The sequence below is a fragment of the Astyanax mexicanus genome, chromosome 11 (assembly GCF_023375975.1).
Source record: "Astyanax mexicanus isolate ESR-SI-001 chromosome 11, AstMex3_surface, whole genome shotgun sequence".
Classification (NCBI taxonomy): domain Eukaryota; kingdom Metazoa; phylum Chordata; class Actinopteri; order Characiformes; family Acestrorhamphidae; genus Astyanax; species Astyanax mexicanus.
Genome location: NC_064418.1, coordinates 7863623 through 7883168, shown reverse-complemented (window position 1 = coordinate 7883168; position 19546 = coordinate 7863623). Strand labels below are relative to the sequence as shown.

Sequence of the window (19546 nt, the reverse complement as noted above, 5' to 3'; positions counted from 1 at the left end):
ATCAGAGACACTGATTCAGAAACTGAAGTGGACTTTTTTCTAGAGCTGTATATTTAAGCTGCTCTCTCTTTCTGTGATGTTGTTACAGCAGGGGGAGCTATTACCTACCGTGAAAATGTGTTGTCTTGTCTTTTAGCCAAGAATATTTAGTTGGTAAACTGAACAGTTAGCTAGCTAAGTTAGTTGCCATTTTACAAAAATACTATGAACACAAAATCCCAATAACAAATGATTACATTTAATAAATGAATGCAAATGCATTAAAATAAATTAAATAAATAAAAAAGGAAAATATGGTAAATGTGAACGCATACGCTTCTTTAGTTTTTTTTATTAACTATATTTTATTTTATTTTATTTTAAGCTCTAGTGTGTAACCGTGTAGTCAGTGATGTCACATCCTGCTCTGTGCATGTGTGTGCGCGCGCGCGGGAGTGCTCGTGCTTATGCCTGTGCGCGTGCGCGCTCCGTTGGAGGGTGGGGTCGCACTGAACGCTTGCTGGCTGAGTGGAGCTGCAGGGCTGTGGTAACGTTACCGGAGACCGATCTAATACTCGATTAATGCCGTTAAAACACAGCTAACCCGGAGACAGCGGAGAGCACACAGCGACCGTTGGTAAGAATTTTGTCTATAGGATTTATCTTAATTCAGAAATCTCATTCCTTGTGTGGTTTTGGGGTCATTTGCTGTCCTTTAAGTAACGTTAGCTGTTTTTGAAACATGCCATTTAAGAAAAGTGTTAGCTAGCTAACTAGTTAGCTAACCTGGTTAGCTAGATTGGTTAGCTTTGTTACGTTAGCTAAGCTAGGTCTGAAACAGCAGCACATTAACGTTAAACCTAACATACCAGCAGCCTAGTGGAAAAGCAGGGATGTGTCTGAGAGTTTGGCTGTGTGGATTTCTGTCTGGTTTCTTGTCACGATGTTAGTTAAAATCGCTAACGTTAACCTAGCTAGGTTAGCTAACCTACCAGTGATGTTTTGTTGAACGGGAGCCTAAATTTAACTCTAACCTAAAATACTAAACTAGCTAAAAGATAACCTAGGTTTGCGGAACCGAGTAGTTAACTGTGGGAGTGAGGTGTGTTTCGCTGGCTCCTTACTCTGTTTTTGTAATTATGCACTTAAAACTTAAAAAAAGCTAACTAACTAACCTAGCCGAGCTTACGTTAAGTTGTCACTTATTCTACGTTTTTAGATAGTGTTGTAATTTAAGGCTCATTTTTCCAAATATGTATTTTTGAGTTTTTAGTCCGCGAGTGTTCTGGTGGCTAGTTAGCTGAAACGTTAACTTACTAGGAAATCTAGAGTAACGTTATAGCGTTATCTATAATTAAAGGCTAATCGTGTGTTAAGATTTAGTAAGGGTGCAACTAATGATTATTTTGTTTGTCCACAAATCTGTCGATTAGTCAACGATGCAGCATTGCTGAGTAGCATCACAACGCGCTCGGAGGAAAGCGCAGTGACTCGGTTTCTTATACATCAGCTCACAGACGCCTTGTACTGCAGATATCACCCTTTGGAGTGATTAGTGGAGAGAGCGCCATCTACCCACCAAGACAGAGTAAGGCCAATTGTGCTCTCTCAGGGCTCCGGTAGACGATGGCAAGTTACAGAAACAGGATTCGAACTGGCGTTCTCCTGATCATAGTGGCCGCGCTTAGTCTGCTGGACCACTCAGAGCACGCCTTCGATTATTTCTGCCGTTCCCTCCATCTCTGCTGCTTGCAAGGACGGCTTCTTTTTCTAAATTTCTTCTTTTTCTAGAACTAACCCTAGCTATCTGTTCTTTTATTCTTTGTTTTTAGCAAACTTAGTATAATTTTATAAAAGTCATTATTAAATATTTATTTTCGATTAAAGCTGAAATACCAACGTCGGCTATATAGCTAGAGGATTTCAATCAACGAATGGTCTGAATGTTAGTCTAGATAAGCTGAAGTGTTAGTTGGAAATAAGTAAAGGCCAATTAGAGGTTAAGGTTTGTTTTGATAGCAGTCAGTCAGTTATTTTTCAGATTATTTCTGATTGGATAAAATGTAGCTAAAATGGTATATTACGGATTTTTATGCATTTTTAGTGTGTTGGATGAAATATGACTAAAACCTTATCTGATATTATGTATATGTCAGTATATGATTTTTTTTAAGTGCACTATATCAATTTACTTAGAGCAACACCTTATTGTCAGTATACAGCCCTACTGTGAAATTTATTGGACAGAACATTTTTAATATATATAACTTGCCACACCAACACCAGTCTAATGTCTACCTGTTGATGTGAATAACTTTTTTTTAGATGTAAAAAAAATCAGACCTAGAATGTAAAAATTCATTACAGGAATTTAATCCATGTCCCACAACAGAGCCACCCAGGCAGATAGAACAAAATCATGGGGTGAATATTTACTTTTGTTTAAAATCAGTCACATGCCTTCATCCACTGTTTTCCTTGTCGTCCTTTTATCCTAAATAACCTTGGCATTAAGACACACAAGGCTGGCCCGCATGCTACTTCAGCAAAAGTCTGTTTTGACACCAATTCTTCTTTTCTTTTCATTGTTTATACTCTAGCTACATTGACACGTTGTTACTCAAATATAGATTTAACTTCTGCTCTAGGGTTAGAAGGTAACACTTCAGGTTCAGTTCCTGTTTTAGCCTACAGCAGACTCTGAGAGTTGATGGTAGTCTGGCAGTGTTTTGGTGTAGAGCAGATAATTTTTTCTAAAGCACTGTATGAGATGATACCAGAAACATTCCTGCATCTCCACGGAGAGAAGTCATAAATTTGATTAGATATTTCCGAGACATCTGTAGCATGTGCTGAATAACCCATTAGACGCAGTATGTAAGCCTGCTTCAGATTTTCATTCTCATAACTATATTACATTACACCAGTTTCCATGCCCCAAATTGAACCCTGTGGGAGTCCAAAAAATGTGCCGAACCAAAAAATTGCTGCATCATTTGTTATAGTTTTATGCATAAGAAATAACTACTGAAATTGTGCCCTATTCATTGTCCCCTATGTAAAATACCCAATATTACAATAAAGAGCACTATTCTTGGGAACAGAATTCAACAAGGTTGAATGAAGAGTTCATGGTTATGCGACAGCAGATTCCATCGCATAAAGCAATCTGAATGTCTTCCTTAGAGAAGCTGCTCACGAATCAAACAAAACAGAATAGTCTGATGATTTATGGGTATTGCATGTCTGCTGGGGTACATTGCTTGTAAATAATTGTAAATATTGCAGTGAATTGTCCTAGTGCACTATAGAGTGAATAGTGTTTCAGACAAAACTCTGATATCAGCCAAGAACCTATATTTTGGCCTAGAATTATTTAACCATATGTTTGTATGGGTTTATAGGCAAAACCAATGTCTGACAGGAATAAAATGCTCTTATTCATCTATGTTGGAATATGTTGCATTGTCTCAGTGCAAAAGTGTCTATTTGTTATTACCTTATGGAATTAAAAAATATTATATATATCGTATATAGCCTTTCAGCTAAAACAAATATCTGTCACCCAACTTGATTAATATGTTGTGCACCTATACCTTAAATGTTAAAATTAATTCAAAGCTTTTTTAAATTTTCATGTCCAAAAAATGACAACACCAAGACAACGCCATTCATGTCAAATAAATAAGACTGTATACTGGTCAATTAAGCCTTTAATACAGCCATGCTCTGTGGTATTGAGTGTTTAAGTAGGCTCAGTGCCATCACTTGCAGTAGAAATATTCGTCACCAAGCTGCATGCCAACAATGGCTTATTAGTTTAGCGTTGCCTGTCTTTGTTTACTTTTTAGGTGGCCTTTCAGTAGGTGTGTTTGGGTTTATTCTAAAAAAAAACAAGCACACCTGATAATGCGGGCGTTGGTGCAGCCATATAAGTTTAGTGAAGTCAGTTTATGATCAGCCTGTGAAACACTGGAGACATTGCATTGCATTGTTCTGACCAGTCAGCTCATCAGATTAGTAATGTTGGTCATGTACTGACCTGTCAAAAGTCATGGGATAGGTGTGTGTAAAGTTTTTCCTCAGAGACTAGCTTGGGAATGCCAACACTTGTATAAGTTGTGAGGTTGGAGATTAAGGGAGGTGTAATAGTGGGTGCTAGATGGATGCACCCTTAGCTTCTGGGAGACAAGTCATGGTACTGATTTATAATAGTTCCTGTCCCATGACATTTGGCAGATCAGTGTATTTTCTTTAATCACCTGACCTGATCACACACTTACAAAGTCTTACTAAAAAGATAGACTGCATGGCTCCAATCAGTAGTGGTGTGTAGTAAGTGGAGTAGTACATGTAAGAACATTCCCTCACTGATTTAATCAGTTGTACACCTGAGAACAACAAAAAAATAATATCTTTTATTTGGAATAAGGTTTGAAGGTCTCTCAGTGTATTGTCTTCATTTGATTGTTGTGATTTGGGTGTTCTCTTGTGTAGTAGTCATCATAATATGCCAGAAGTTGCTATCTAGTAACATTTTTTTGCATGCTTTGCTGTGTAAGGCCCTTTATTTCCCCTCTTTTCATTTTGATTTAATAGCACTGAGTCATTGGACATAGCGGAATGAGATTTCCTATTGAGTCACTCCCTTTCCAGTCAAAGAAAATTGATATCATGCTTGCTAAGTTTGTGTGTTTGTTTATTAAGGACACTCTGCAGTCGTTTGATGAGGTATTTCAGCTCAGCCCAGCCAGGCCAGTTATGTGGGGCTGGGCTGTATGAAGATCTGGTGTCATTGAGTGTGTTTTGATGCACTCCTGAATGCATGTATATCGGATTATTTAAATGGTCATGTATACCGCATACTTCAATTCCTTAGTTTGGAGTAAGGTCTTAAAGTCCTGCTATGAAATCTGATAAAAAGAGCTGGATTTTAGGTCAAGGATCGCATTTCAGTCCAAGTGTACTCTTAACCAGAATAATCTCTAATTTCGTAGTCTACGCATGCATGACATTCAGATCGAACAATTTAACACATCTGTAATTCATTTCTCTGGTCCAAATTAGTTTATAAGTTTCTTTACTTTTTTTCGCTCTGTTTAGTTTGTTTTCTCACAAGCAAAAACCCCAATGCAAACCACATGAGAATGTTGTCTTCTCTGATTGGTCAGAGCTGTCTGGTGTAGTAACAAGAAAGTATGTGTAGCGTGAAAGGTTCTGTGCACCAAAACAACACACATTTCTGTGTAGTGTGATGTTTTTTTAATTCTGAACGTGGAAAATTGGAAAACACAGTGTTTTTAAAGGGTAGGGCAGGCGTGACCAGCTAATGCTGCACAAATGTTCTTCAGTGTGAAAACAGCTTAGCAGAGACAGTTTTTGTTCATAGCTGTGATAATTATCTGAGTAATACATAGTCATGTTAAACTGTACCTGAACAGCAGTTTAGCTCAAATATAAGGGGTACTTTTTTTTTTTGGCTTTGCTTTTGGGTGGAAGCAGGAAACTTCTGTCGCCATGGTTACTGACAAAGACTTTTCTCATCTGGCGTTATGGGTAAAACCATTTATTCTTAATCTATTTTGCCATTTATCCATTTTAAGGTCACCAATCACACATTATCACTTTTTTAAAAACACTGAAGACTAATGTGTCTAATTGCCCTGCACTTTATAAATATAACCTAATATAATATATATGACAACAGCTCTTAATATGGTTTACACTCCGCATGAACTTTCAGGCGGTGGCGGATTGGATAGGTGGAGTGAGTATAGAGTGGAATAAGGTTGGATGCATGACACATAACTTCTGAGGTTGTTGTGTGGTATCTGGCACTAAGATGAGAGCAGCAGCATTTTTAGGCAGTGAAAGTCATGAGGTGTGGCCTCTGTAAATGGTATCAGTAGGACATGGTTATTAATGACCTTACTGGTTAATAAACCTTTTGTAGCTACTGAATAAATGTGTGTGTAGAAATTTGAAGTTTGGTGTGTGAGGTTCACTGTGGAACTCTACCTCCAGACTACTTTTATTTATTTATTTATTTATTTTTTATTTGCTGTCTTTTAAATCTTGTTTTGTTTTGTTTTGTTTTTATTGTACAGCACTTTGGTCGACACTTGATGTCTTTTTAAATGTGCTTCATAAATAAATTGACTTGACTTGACTTGATGTCATGTCAGCACAGCCTGCAGCATGAAGAGCTCCCTTCCTGTTTCCTAATATAGGTAATACAGTTTGTGTAAAAAAACTCTAATTGTGATACAGAAATCCAGTTTATCTTACAGCCTAAGTACTGACCATTGCACATTAAGAACACCACACATTTTGGAGATGTTCTAACCCAGTTGTCTATCCATCACAATTCGACTTTTGTAAGAGAAGCAAGGTTTTAATCATTTTTCCAAGTGAAGTCCGGTGATCTGTGGGAATAAATATATCACAACAATCATTGAGTGTTTCTCCACCTAGATCTGGTTTGACACTAGTTGAGTCATAGTCAAATGGTCTGCTGACTGATGGGGAAAGTACAACCTAGCGAAAGGGCAACCACTGCTCTTTTTTGTCTGGCTTGATGGGCCAAATTGTACCAGCCACCTTTCAGTTTTTACATACCTCCTCTCATTCCTGTAGAAGTATTGTTACATTAAATATCCCATCATAAAAAACTGTGTTCTCCCTGATCTTTCAAAGATCAGCTCTGACTCCTGGAGGAATTGGCGTAACACGTTAATTTGAAGCACAAATTTTTCTATAAATTTTCTAAATTCCCTTACTTTTTATTAAGACATACAGTATATTGTCCTATACGGCCACCAAATGCAATCCTGTAACCCTCACATGGCTCTGTAGCGTGATCATACACTCGTAAAAGGGGTTGATAAGTAATCTATCTGTTGCCTTTTGCCACATAGTTGCTAAATCTGAAATGTGTCATCAGATCATTCTGCTTCACCACCTCTGTGTAGTGCATCTCTGAGGGTGTAATGGATTCTGTGTACTGGTGTATGTCGTTACATGTTATCTAAAGATAAAGAGTGGTGGTCTGTTCCATGTTTAGTGGAGATGTGCAAAAGGGGACAATGTTTTTAACTGCCAGGTTAATCCTGGTTCAATTCCTGGCCTCTTATGGCACTTCTACTGATCTTCATTTATCATCTAACCCTATGTCCTGTTTACAGGGTCCCTGAAACAGTAAGGGGAATAATACACAGCATATGTTCACTTTTTATCATGCATAAAATTAATGTTTGGTGATATTTAAAAAAAACAAAGTGCTTTTAGAGTATTTAAAGATACATTTACAGCACACAGTTTCTAATGTTTATTAATGAAATGGAAAAAAAAAAAACACAAAAGGCATATAATTAAGCAAAAGCCAACATTTTATAAATATATCCATGCAGTGGATTGTGTACAATTTAAGAATAAAAAGGGGAAAAAATTAAATTGATAAAATATAAATAGCATAATAGACTGACATCCAACCAGACACTTTTTAATATACACTTATCTGTATACTGGCTTCTATTGTTTACACATTCTTATTTTAAACCTATTTATGATGGTTGAATTTATTTAGCATTTATTTATCATTACTGGTAACATTAGCTAAATTTCCATCAAAGCTTTGCTCAAATAATGTGTAAGCATTTAAAAGATTAATAAATAAGAATAAAAACATATTTTATTTTAGTATTATTTTTTATCCAGCTGTATTTAGTGAATACAATGCTTCCATGCAAAACACTGTTTTGACTATGTTCTGGTCTGATATGATTCCATCTCTAATTATGGAATAATATTTTTTCCTTGACATTTGCATAGTCTACTGATAAGCACAGCTTTGCTTTGTCTCATACATATTTTAAAGTTTTTTTTTTTTACTTTTAATTTGAAAGCAGTCCTGAGCAGTTCCCAAGGGGGAAGAGTGCGACGTATTAATAAAATCATTATTAAAATCTGACCTCATAAATAGTTTGTTGTATTTGCCTCAGTAATGAACAAAAAAAAGTATTACAGCTTGTTTTGTCTGTTGCACTTGTGTAAATCTCCACATTGAGAGGGGCTTCACAATAGCCTATTTCCCCTTCTCCACTGACTGCATAACCAGCCTGTTGATTGGCTTTTTTGTTAAAGGGAGGGGCATAAAAGGCATGGACCATGTTACGCATTACGAACACTACCAGACATATTTCAAGTGTAGATAGGGTATAATGGGTTTACTTCAGTTGTTGATCTGATCGTAAATAGAAACAGATACAGGTCAGTAATGTTTATGAATCTAAACTGTCTAACACAATGTAAAAAGAACAAAATGTAGAAAACATTGCTCTAAAATAATTGCTAGGAAAGTTCTTGCTTTGGATCAGGCAAAATCATTCAGCCCATTTATCATAAATGGTATTAAATGGCATTCTGTTGTTTACCGTTGGAGAGGCTGGATAAGCTAAAGCCTGTGTTGAAGTGTGCTGAATATGGAATTGCACTTCAAGGCTGTATAGACTGGCTTACCACATTTCTGTTTTTATCAGTTAACAAGGATTATTATTTTCTCTCGTTTAAAGAGAACGTTCCTAGCACAAAGTGAAACAGGAGAATGTAGAAACATAACCTCCTCACAACATTAGTTTCATTTCACATTTTTTTCCAAGCCAGGAAGAAGGTGTGTGATGTGTTCCATACTCTCAGTTTGCAAAATCTAAACAAAAGATGCAGTTGACAGGGACTGTGGAAAACATGCTTGTTTACAAAATGTGGGGAACTATTTTTTTGATGGCTGTTATATATAAAAGAAGGTCATAGGATCCTAATTGAATGCTGCAATGCTGGGCTTCTTAGAGCTCTCAATAAGGCCTCTGTGCTCAGCCTGAGATGTTTAGTATTCAGTGAAGATGGTCACTGTGAGAGCAAGAACCTTCACCTGAAAGAAGAGTGTGCTTGTTGTTCTTTTTGCATAGACTGAAACCTAAAAGTATTTCCTTCATAGTTTAAGAATGCATTAGCAGGAAACTATATATCAGCTATATCTAGGTTTCAGGGACACTCCCAACTCGAGCCAAGCATATTGTTTATGTTTGGTAATATTTATTATTATGCTCTGATTCACTACTGTAGGCCACTGTTTCGTCTCATAATGATGGAATACAGTAGTGATGCACCGAATTTAACATTTTTTAAATGAAACTGAACAATATTAAACATACAAAACTTGCTAGTGCAATTCTAATCATTATTATTTTTGTTTCATTGGTACATTTTTTTTATTCTCACACATTTAACTAGCTGGCTTAGCCCCCTCAGTAGTGCAAATGTAGTCTTACATTTACACCAGTAATGATATTCTAATTATACATCTACTTAAGCATTGCGATTTTATTCAAACATTTAGCTCAGTAGTGCAAGTCAACGGCTGGGAGAGGAGTAGGTTAGAGTGTGGGGCTGTTGCCACTAAATAAATTAGTTTATTTGATTTAGTTGCCAAATATTTGACAAATCCCTACATAAAACAAGCTCCCTTTAACCCCCCATTATTGTCCACTGGATGCCATGGAAAACAGGATGGTGTCTGCCTGTTTTCTCTCTGTCCTGATGGATATTTCCACTGCCACATCCCTGGCATCTGACCAGTGAACTAATCAGCTAAAGTTAGAACACATGAAGATAACACATTATTTATCCATCCTCTACATTGAGCTGTGTGACACTCTTATACTATATACGTCTTGCTAAGCTAAAGCTCTGAATGTAGATGAGAAACAGAGCAGAAGATGATCTTCCAGTTCTCATTCCTCTGCTAGCCTCAGGGGATGTGACTTTAGGCACAGGAAATTCAGTCCCATGACGTGGATCGAAGAGAGGATGTTGGGCTAATGCTGGTGGTCCTTGGCCCAGCCATGCTGCTGGTTTTCCCATCATTCTGCTCAGGAAGTTCCATGCAGGCCAGCTGAATAAGGAGAAAATCATCTGGTTTCCTCCTGAATTTCCTTCTAGTTCTGTTTGGTACAGAGATTGAACAAATGTGTGCCACATGTGAAGTCCAAAATAACTGAATTAATTACATTTATAATGATGATGATGATTAAAATGAATTCAATAACTGATAACATCAATTCAAATGATCAATTTGTTATCAGTTAGTTGGATTCATGAATGAAAGAGGGAAATCCAAGACCAGATAGAAACCCAAGACTGTTTGTAGGTAAATTTTACTCATTAACTCACCGTCCAGTTCTTGAAAAAACATTTGTTTATTAAAGACATTTGTCTGTTTGTTTAAAATAGCATTTTCCAAAAGACTAGGCCTGTCATAATGATAAGTCACTGAGTTATCATACAATTTGAGTATATTGTATAATCTGTGTGGACTTTAATATTGTACATTATGTTTTCTTTGCAAAGAGAACCAAATAACATTTAAACAATTTTGTTTACATTTTATTTTAGGATATTTTTTAAATAGTAAATGTCTGAATAGTCTTAAGCAATGTTTTTCCATTGCTCTTAAAAATGTTATATAATTAAGCATTATTATTCTATTTTCACTATATTAATGATGATGACAGTAATATTGGTAATTGCAGTTATTTCTTTGACAGTAAACAGCCCAGTATAAACAGCTATGGTGACAGGCCTTTAAAAGAAATGTTCATTTATTGACAGACTAATAATGTGTATAGTATAGTTCTCATGGGCACTGTAGAAATTAAATAGTGTTTTTTCCCCACCTCATTAAAGGAGACATAATTAATTACATTATGTTCTGAGGAAACACCTACTTTAAGACACTTTGATATCTTCTTCAAATCTTCTCCTTCTTTGTGAGCATTATATAATTGAATATACTAAACTAATTAGAGTCTGAGAGCTCAGATCTCTTGGGGTGCCCAAACTTGCATGGTGCACCTTTTCTTTTATTCACTTTAAAATGGAGAAAAAACAGAAATAATATATTAAAAAATAATCACATTCTGGCAATGTAGTTATCAGTAACACATTCTGACTGAGGGTACCCAAACTTTTGCATGTCACTGTAAACTTCAAGCCTGTCTGATTTACTAATTTGTTTTAAAAGTAAATGAAATGCAAATATGTCCCCAGTACTGCCAATCGGAGCCACTAAACGCTGCCAGTGTCTTTGGGTATGCTACATTCTCTCTGTCGTCATCTACTGTTATCAGTTAATTCTGTAAATGTAATGATTTTGAGCCTGGAGGAGGAGCAGGGCTCATTATCAGACCTACAGTCTGTACATGTCGGCACATGTATGTAGATATGTAACAAAACAAAACTGTACTTCCTTATTCTGGTGCTCTTTAGTTATCTGACCTGGATTGTCTACTTAAAAAGAGATCAGTGCATAATAACTATAATATGCAGGCAATGAAGAGGCCCTTCAGGGCCCTCATGTACTCATGTAAGAGTTGTGTGGAATTCCTACTAAAATACTGCGTACACAATGTTCTGTACTCTCAAAAAATCCAGATGTATCAACACAGATGTATGATAATCATAGGCCCCTAAGAGTGGAATAAATACGTATTTTTTCTTTTTCTGTTTGAGACCATAACACGAGACTTCATGTGATATATCCATGTCTCCTCACTTTTCTTCAAGTCAAGAGTCAACAGATTTGCCCTCTCTGGTGTGCCTGCCTGAGTTTCTGACGTGTGACCTGATTGTTCCCAGCACTTCTGCTATCTCTGAGGCCCTAGAAGAGAAGGTGTGAGGTCGAATAGGTCAGCTCGACACTCGTCCACATATAAGCTGTGCTCCAAAGCCTAGACTGCAGCTGAGGTGGCCTGCATTTCTCAGCCACTATATCATAGAAGGCTGTTCTGAAGTGAAAGGTCCTCTGTATATAGCTAAGAAAGGCAGCCTACATTGATACATCTTTTCCAGCCCTTGGTTAACCATTATTCACTACTTAGCTACAACTGTAAGGGGAAAATTGTGAATAATTAATGAATAATACATGAAATAGGCACTTCACTGCAAGGGGTGGACAATATGGACCTTAAATAACATCACAATATTTCATTGTGTTTTTGTGATGATTCCTTTTTGAGATTTTTTTAGATAAGAATTTACTACTGAAGCATAATAAGTAATAAATTCACTTGTGTCGCCCCACATTTTTCTAATGTGGACATGTTCAAGGTTGTTAGCACTAGAGTTGGTGCATATCAGCATGGTCGGTTAGCATGCTAGCAAGCTACCTATCAAGCTATCCACTATTCTCTTCCAAGCTTTATCTAAGTTTTTATCCAAATTGCCCCTGTATTTGTTCAAACCTGTGTCATATTAAACAAAAGGAGCAAAAACAACGAGTACAAGACTCTCTGCCACCCTCAGAAATGTTCACACTACAGTATAAATCAAACGCAGGTTTTGGAACAGAGCTGTAGCCTTCCTGCAGCAAGGGGAAGGCTGAATACAGGCCCTCAGTTAAAGTACTTTTCATGCAAATCACAGGAAATGTAGAGCTTTACGTCGCTTGAGATTAGCCATCACCGTAATAGGTGGAGAAGAAGTGTGGAAATTATTACTGATGGTGCCAGCCTCTGCTCTTTCTCCCAGCAGGGGCAGTAGGGGGTTTGGGGGGTAGGCTGTGCCGAAGAGCGTTCACTATCTCTGTAGCACAGTGGTTCAGTGGCCCCTTTGCACCCTCTTAGTGATCTATGAGCTTGTGTGTGTGTGTGTCTGTGTGAGGGAACGTGGGCTGCATGCTGCACAGCCTCCAGCACTCGGGGAATCCTAATGAATTCTTTCAGCTTAAGGCGGAGAGCAGCATTTATATTTCAGCAGCTTGTAGCCGTAGGGGAGGCAGACGATGCACCATATGTAGGTCACACCCACTGTAGTTTCAACCCTGCTGCCCTCCGTTTACCCCTCACTGGGGTTTTCGCCTGTGGAGGTGGCGCAGGAGTCATGTTCTATTTTGTGCAATTGCCTGGCCATTAAAGAGACAATGGGAGTTGTTCAAGGCCTTCTTTTACATCCTGCTGAGTTATTAGGGATATAAATATTAAAGGAGAAATCCAGAGTGAAATGTAATGAAACACTATAATGACGACTAGGGGTGTGCCATATCGTATCGTACACGATAATATCCCCAAAAATTTTGAATATCGTGAATGATATTATACCCTGAAATATTGTGACATATTACCCACCCCAAATTATCACATAAGGGTACTACTTTTTTGCCATTTTGGCAAAAGAAAAATTCACACTGTTCTCATTTCCTATTATATATCTACTAGAGACAGATTATGTATGTCCAGTATTATTTATTTTACTTTAATTCTGAATATATGGAGATATTTGGAGTGCATTACTAGTATCATGGCATTCTGGATTATTGACTGCTGTTACAAATGTGATAAAATTATTATTTTTTTAATATCTCAGTTAGCCAAATCATATTGCATGCAATAATAAAATCCTAAATATGTTTCCTAATTAGTGTTTTGTCATATCGCCAAAAGTATCGTTATCGTGAAAATACAATGAAATATTGTGATATTATTTTAGAGCCATATCGCCCACCCCTAATCCCTCCATTCGTCCCCACAGCTGATTCTCCCAACAGGCTTACAATGCTAGTGATGGGGGCATAGTGTTGCCCATATTGGGCAAAGAAAAGCTATTTTTACATCATGCTCTATTTGTATTGGTTCCTTTTATTTTGACACAACCTGTTTGTTCATGTGAAAAATGTGTTTGAGCATGTTAGCATGTAAGCTGAACCAAAAAATGCCATATGCAGCAGAATCTGATGTCATCTTCCTGCATTCCTCTGGTTTCTACTTCCTTGTTGGGCTCTTCTTCATCAGATTACAGATACAATAGCTGGAAGTCGTGTGTCAGGCCCTGTTTTCCTGGATAAAGAGGAGTAGTGTGTTTCTTTCCCTCTACATCACATCCTTAAAACTAAGCACTTAAGCATCATTAAACCCTGTGTTAGATCATGTTCTGTTGAATAGGGCTGCACATTATATTGTTTGGCATTTATAAAACCTTGTATAACATGTTTGTAGTGAGTGCGCTGCTAACATTCTAACAAATCCCTTCTGTGGGAATTTTTGTGACTTAGTATTTACATACTTAGTCAGCTCTACTTGGCATCCACTCGTGTCGTCTTGCCATGAACATGCTGAATGGTGTTCAGACTTGCTCACAAGATAACACCTTCCAAGCCATCCACTGAAGTAGAAATTTTGTGAAATGTTGTCACTCCTGTATTTGTATTAGTGACTTTTATTTTGACACATTCTGTTAGTTTGTATTGACTTTTTTTGGCATGGTAATAATGTCACTGGGGTTGCCATGTTCAATGTGTTGCTTTATGGCTCTTTGGGCACAATGTTTAACAATGCTAGCGGTTTTAACCACATGCTACATTGACGTAAAAAACAGCTGTTTAGTCTATGTATTCACTGCAGCTCTTTGTCGAGTTCGAATTAAAGTATTACTATAAAAGTTACAGTGGTAGTAAAACTATGTTCTACACTGTTAAACTGGTTAAACTTCCTCTGTGATTCATACAGACCACAGATTAATCAGCAGTTTGTGACCATTTAACAGATTATTTAAGTCATCATTTCTCATTATAGATCCATTGTCTTCTAAAGGAGAGGTTTTTAAGTGGATGCTTTATTATAGCCAGCTGCTGATTTTTATGACTATTTTGATTTGAATTAAATTCTTACTGTCCACTAACTGATCTTTTAATTTTTTTGTTTGTTTCCTTATCTCTGCAGGTGGAGTGAGTGAGTGAGTGTGTGCATGCATGTGTGTTTGAGTGTATGTGTGTGTGTGTATGCGTGAGTGAGTGTGTGCATGTGTGTGTGAGCATAGCGTGGTGAAGCTGAGAGAGGTACTTGAACATGGCAGCCAACAAGGGTAAAAATCAGAGCTCGTTAGCCCTGCACAAGGTCATCATGGTGGGCAGTGGTGGTGTAGGAAAGTCTGCCCTCACACTCCAGTTCATGTATGATGAGGTGAGTAGTTATAGTGTTGTAACTGTTAAGACTTGGTGGTGATTTTAGTGTGTTTATGGGTCTAATGTATATAAATAAAAAAGATTCTGGGAAAAAATATATATAATTATTGTTGCTGTTGGAAATATTAAATATTACCTATATCCTCCAAAATATGTATTTTTCTCTCTCTCTTTCTTTCTATCTTTATTTTAATTAACTTGCTGTTTCCATGAAATTAAGAGAAATGGCTAGATGTTCATAAGATTTATTCTAATTACTTATCTAATTACTATTGCAATACTATTACACTAAAATGCATGTGTTGATTATTAGTATGTTAGTATTGAATAGTTCGTATAAAAGAACACAGTTAGAAGAACACAGGTTTGCCTATTGACTCTCTGTGAACTGAAGTGTATTTGTATAGTGTATTTGGGTTTGTTCAGTTACACCAGCTGTTCACCTGATTAATTAACAATGAAATTGATAAACCAGGTGCTAGGTGGTACTTGCAAATGCTTATATAACTTGTATGGTTGCAACTTTCACAAAAACAATCGTATTGTAATATGTTTTTGTTTTGTTTGCATTTAACCGTTAAAAAAAGATGGTCTAGATAAATGGTTTAAATTTTTGTCAGGTGCCTAAAACTTCTCATATCTCAGAAACACTAATATTCCATCTACCTACAATAATTCCTACAGCTGTGTTAATGTTTTTTTATTGCTGTGCAGTTTGTAGAAGACTACGAGCCCACAAAGGCAGACAGCTACAGGAAGAAAGTGGTGCTGGACGGAGAGGAGGTGCAGATCGATATTTTGGACACAGCCGGGCAGGAGGACTACGCAGCCATCCGAGACAATTACTTCCGCAGTGGAGAGGGCTTTCTGCTGGTGTTCTCCATCACTGAACACGAGTCTTTCACAGCCACAGCGGAGTTCAGGTCAGTACTCTACAGTACAAGTCTTGAAAAGCTTTTTTTAAACACATTTTAAGGCACATTTGTCCTTTATTTAAACATAATTGGGAGATAAGTATAATATAACTAAACATTTATTTGGAAAAATGTATTTTAAACCTTCATAAAATGGGTTTTTGTTAGTTATTTAATTTTGAGTAACTGCCGATACCGAGTCCTGATCTGATACTTTGATCAGACCCCATTTCCGATTACATGATCCGATCGGGGACATCCCTACTTTTTATCAGCTTTAGATTAGAAATGAATTAATCTTGTCCTTGATTTCAATAAAAACATTTGCTAGCATTTAAAAAAAAAAAAAAAATTTAGAGAACACCTACAACAATGTGCTTTGGACAAATTAATCCAATTTTTTATTAATTAGTAACAGTGACAGAAAACATGGCACAAACTAAATGGAGCATTTGATCACATGAAACTAATTCTATTCCATATAATGTGAAGTAAGGATATGGAAATCTCATGATTTGGGTCTGCTTTGCTGCAACACAATCTAGAAAGCTTTCCATTATTTTTTTTATTGTATCCTAGGATGCTTAAGGAAAATGTATAAAGCTGTATCTAAGGTGGAATATGCTACATTACAGGGAATCCAATACATTCAAGTAAATTTAGTAAACAAGTAAATCAAGTAGACAATTCTATACACATTTTTTATAATACTTTTTCATATACTAAATACTTTTTACTAGTTATAAAATATTACTACTGTATTGTTCTTCATAGTACTTTATTGTGTTGTAATTAATAAAGTCGTCTGTCTGTCTCTCTTTATCTATGAATGGCTCAATATTGTTCAAATAAACATCAAATGTTCATCTGTTTTTAAATATCTATGTTTGTATCTGTGTACAGGGAGCAGATCCTGCGTGTCAAAGCTGAGGAGGATAAGATCCCACTGCTGTTGGTGGGGAATAAGTCTGATCTGGAGGAGCGCAGGAAAGTCTCAGTCGATGACGCCAGAGGAAAGGCAGACGAGTGGGGGGTGCAGTACGTGGAAACTTCTGCCAAGACGCGCGCCAACGTAGATAAGGTCTGTCTCTACATCTCTCTATCTAGATATGAGTTTTGCAGACTCAGCATTGTGTCTGAGCTAATCCGAAGCATCTAATAATAATATGCCATTGTTCCGAAGGTGTTTTTCGACCTCATGCGGGAAGTGCGAGCCAAGAAGATGTCAGAAAATAAGGACAAAAACGGAAAGGGAAAGAACAAGAAGAACAAGAAGAGCTTCAAGGAGCGATGCTGTTTACTTTGAACTCCACACGGACTTTTTAACACCAAATCCACTCGAGGAACACTCAAACATCTGAGAGCCTTTCATTCATTAAAATCAAACTATTATTTCTAAGTAGTGTGTTTTTATACTGGCAGGGAATCATAGCCTATGCCTTTCATTCAGTACTCCATGCGAAGAACCAGTTTAAAATCAAATACTTTTTTTTTTTAATGGTTGATGACCACTCGTGGCTACTTTTGTCACAGGCTGTAGCACTTTAGGACTTAATAACATCAAGGTGACCAACCTGCACCCAACACTAATCTAACCCATCACTTTTTTTTTTGTTTCCTGCCTTGTAATTTATTTTTTATTTCACATCTTTGGTCTCTCTCTAGGATATTGCAAATGCTTTTGAAAAATAAATCTTACAACATTAAAACAGATTTTAGTTATAGTTACGAATAAATTCTTTTGGGTAACACTTTGTTTGAAGGCTACCAGCATTGGTGCTTTGTAATGCGTGTCGTACGTATTTTTGAAGCAGTATTTAAATATTTATGAACTAGCTTGTGCCAGTACGGCAATTGTGAATGATTGCTTAAGTAAATAACACTGTATTGACCTGAGTACATTAAGCTATTATGATGAATTTGTTGTCAATTTCTAGCACGGTCTCATAGGTTCAGTTACGTTTGAGATATACTTGCTGTTTGGCCTTACGTCGAGCAAGAAACAGTTCACATACTTAAACACATAATTAAACAGCCTGTGTGCGATGCGTATTACTGGAGGGCTACCACAGATGCAGGTAGTTTTAGACAGCCCTTTCCATTTGGAGTGCCTGCTTTGCCTCTACTGTTTGTGTGTACTGCACTTTGCATACAACTAGTATTCATTTCTGTGGTTGTTCATAATTGGCACACTAAATGAATGCAGGTTGTGCAAGGTGGCCGTTATGCATATATGAAGGTACAACATATACAACAAGTATATCGCTAGCCTTGCTTGGAAATGATGCTTTGTATCTCTAGTAAAGAGTTCCTCAAGAGTTCTCCTTTAATATCCTTATGTCTATACAGTGTAATTTATTACTTTAGTTTGCCTGTGAATACTGGAATAAGCTGTTCATAAAATCAAAAAAATATTAAGGCACTGCTAAAAAAATCCATTGTTTAATGCCTATTGTTGCTGTCGTACAAAAACCTTGCATCTCTAATTTTGAAGGCAGCCTTCAATAAAGTGTTGCTTTATTTGTGTGTTGATTTTAAAGAAATTCTTCTTAGCTTTTTTGCTTCTCAGATGTTTATGTTCAAACATCCTTGAGCTTTTTGAAAGGCACACTATATGGACTTACATTAGATCCAGTCAACAGCAGCGTATGTGGTAGAACAATCCTTTAGTAAAGTATTTTCTTCAAGGTTTTAACCCTGAAAAAGCACACATGGTTTTGTGGCCACAATGCTGCTTTCAACTTCAAGCTTCATCATGTGTTAACCCTTCCAGCGACATGGCAGGAACTGCACTGCCCCCAAGTGGTTGAATGAAAACACTTCACACACAAAAAACATGGAGGCACTTCATGTTGTGAAACATGCTGTTGTGAACAGATTGCCTTGATGCCTCTATGTTGTATCGAATATTTTTTTAGAAAGTATCATGAGTGTTTGACGTTACCCAGTGCGATGAACGTGCCGTGAGCACACGTGCCAACATGATATATTAAGAAACAGAATGACTGCTCTGATTGAATGTTGAACAGACACATTAAATGAAAGCTTTGTTTTTTTTTTATTTTAGTGTGCTGACCCACAGACCTACAGTACTAAATGTTGATTTATGTACCCTGCTACTGCTGTTTTATACCGTATACCATGAGACCTTGCCTTTCAGAGCTACTCTGCAATTTTTCTGATTGTTTTCCACTGCCTGGTAAAGAAATTTCAAAGTTTGTTGCCAAATAAACACATCTTTTTTTGTCATATTTCTGGACTTGGTGTTTAGTATGCATGCATGTATGGAAGTGAAGCATGTGCATATTGTTTTGGCAATGTAGAATTGCTTTGTACCTCTATAATTACAAATCATTTTATTCTTTAATGATCATGACCCCACAGGATAGACCACCACAGTCAGCTATTATTATAATTATTTGAGTGGTGGATTATTATTCTCAGCAGTGCAGTGATTAGTGTGTGTTGTTGGTACAGTGAGTGGGTCAGATACAGCAGTGCTGCTGGAGTTTTTAAACACTGTTTATTTGCTCACTGTCCTCTACTCCACTTATTACACACTCCTACCTACAGTAGCTGCTCCACCTTGTATATAACCATTCTCAGTCCAGAAGAGACACTAAGGTTTTTAAAAACTCCAGCA

General features: G+C 36.9%; 1 protein-coding gene across 1 annotated transcript; it reads left to right on the top strand.

Annotated features, from left to right (window-relative positions):
* Positions 1 to 457: 457 nt before the first annotated feature.
* ralba (v-ral simian leukemia viral oncogene homolog Ba (ras related)) lies at positions 458 to 19154 on the top strand. Its single transcript, XM_007227893.3, has 5 exons — positions 458 to 616; positions 14748 to 14987; positions 15704 to 15912; positions 16807 to 16984; positions 17087 to 19154. The coding sequence occupies exons 2-5, from the start codon at positions 14874 to 14876 to the stop codon at positions 17207 to 17209; spliced, it is 624 nt and encodes a 207-aa protein (XP_007227955.1). The 5' UTR covers positions 458 to 616; positions 14748 to 14873; the 3' UTR covers positions 17210 to 19154.
* The last annotated feature ends 392 nt before the right edge of the window (positions 19155 to 19546 follow it).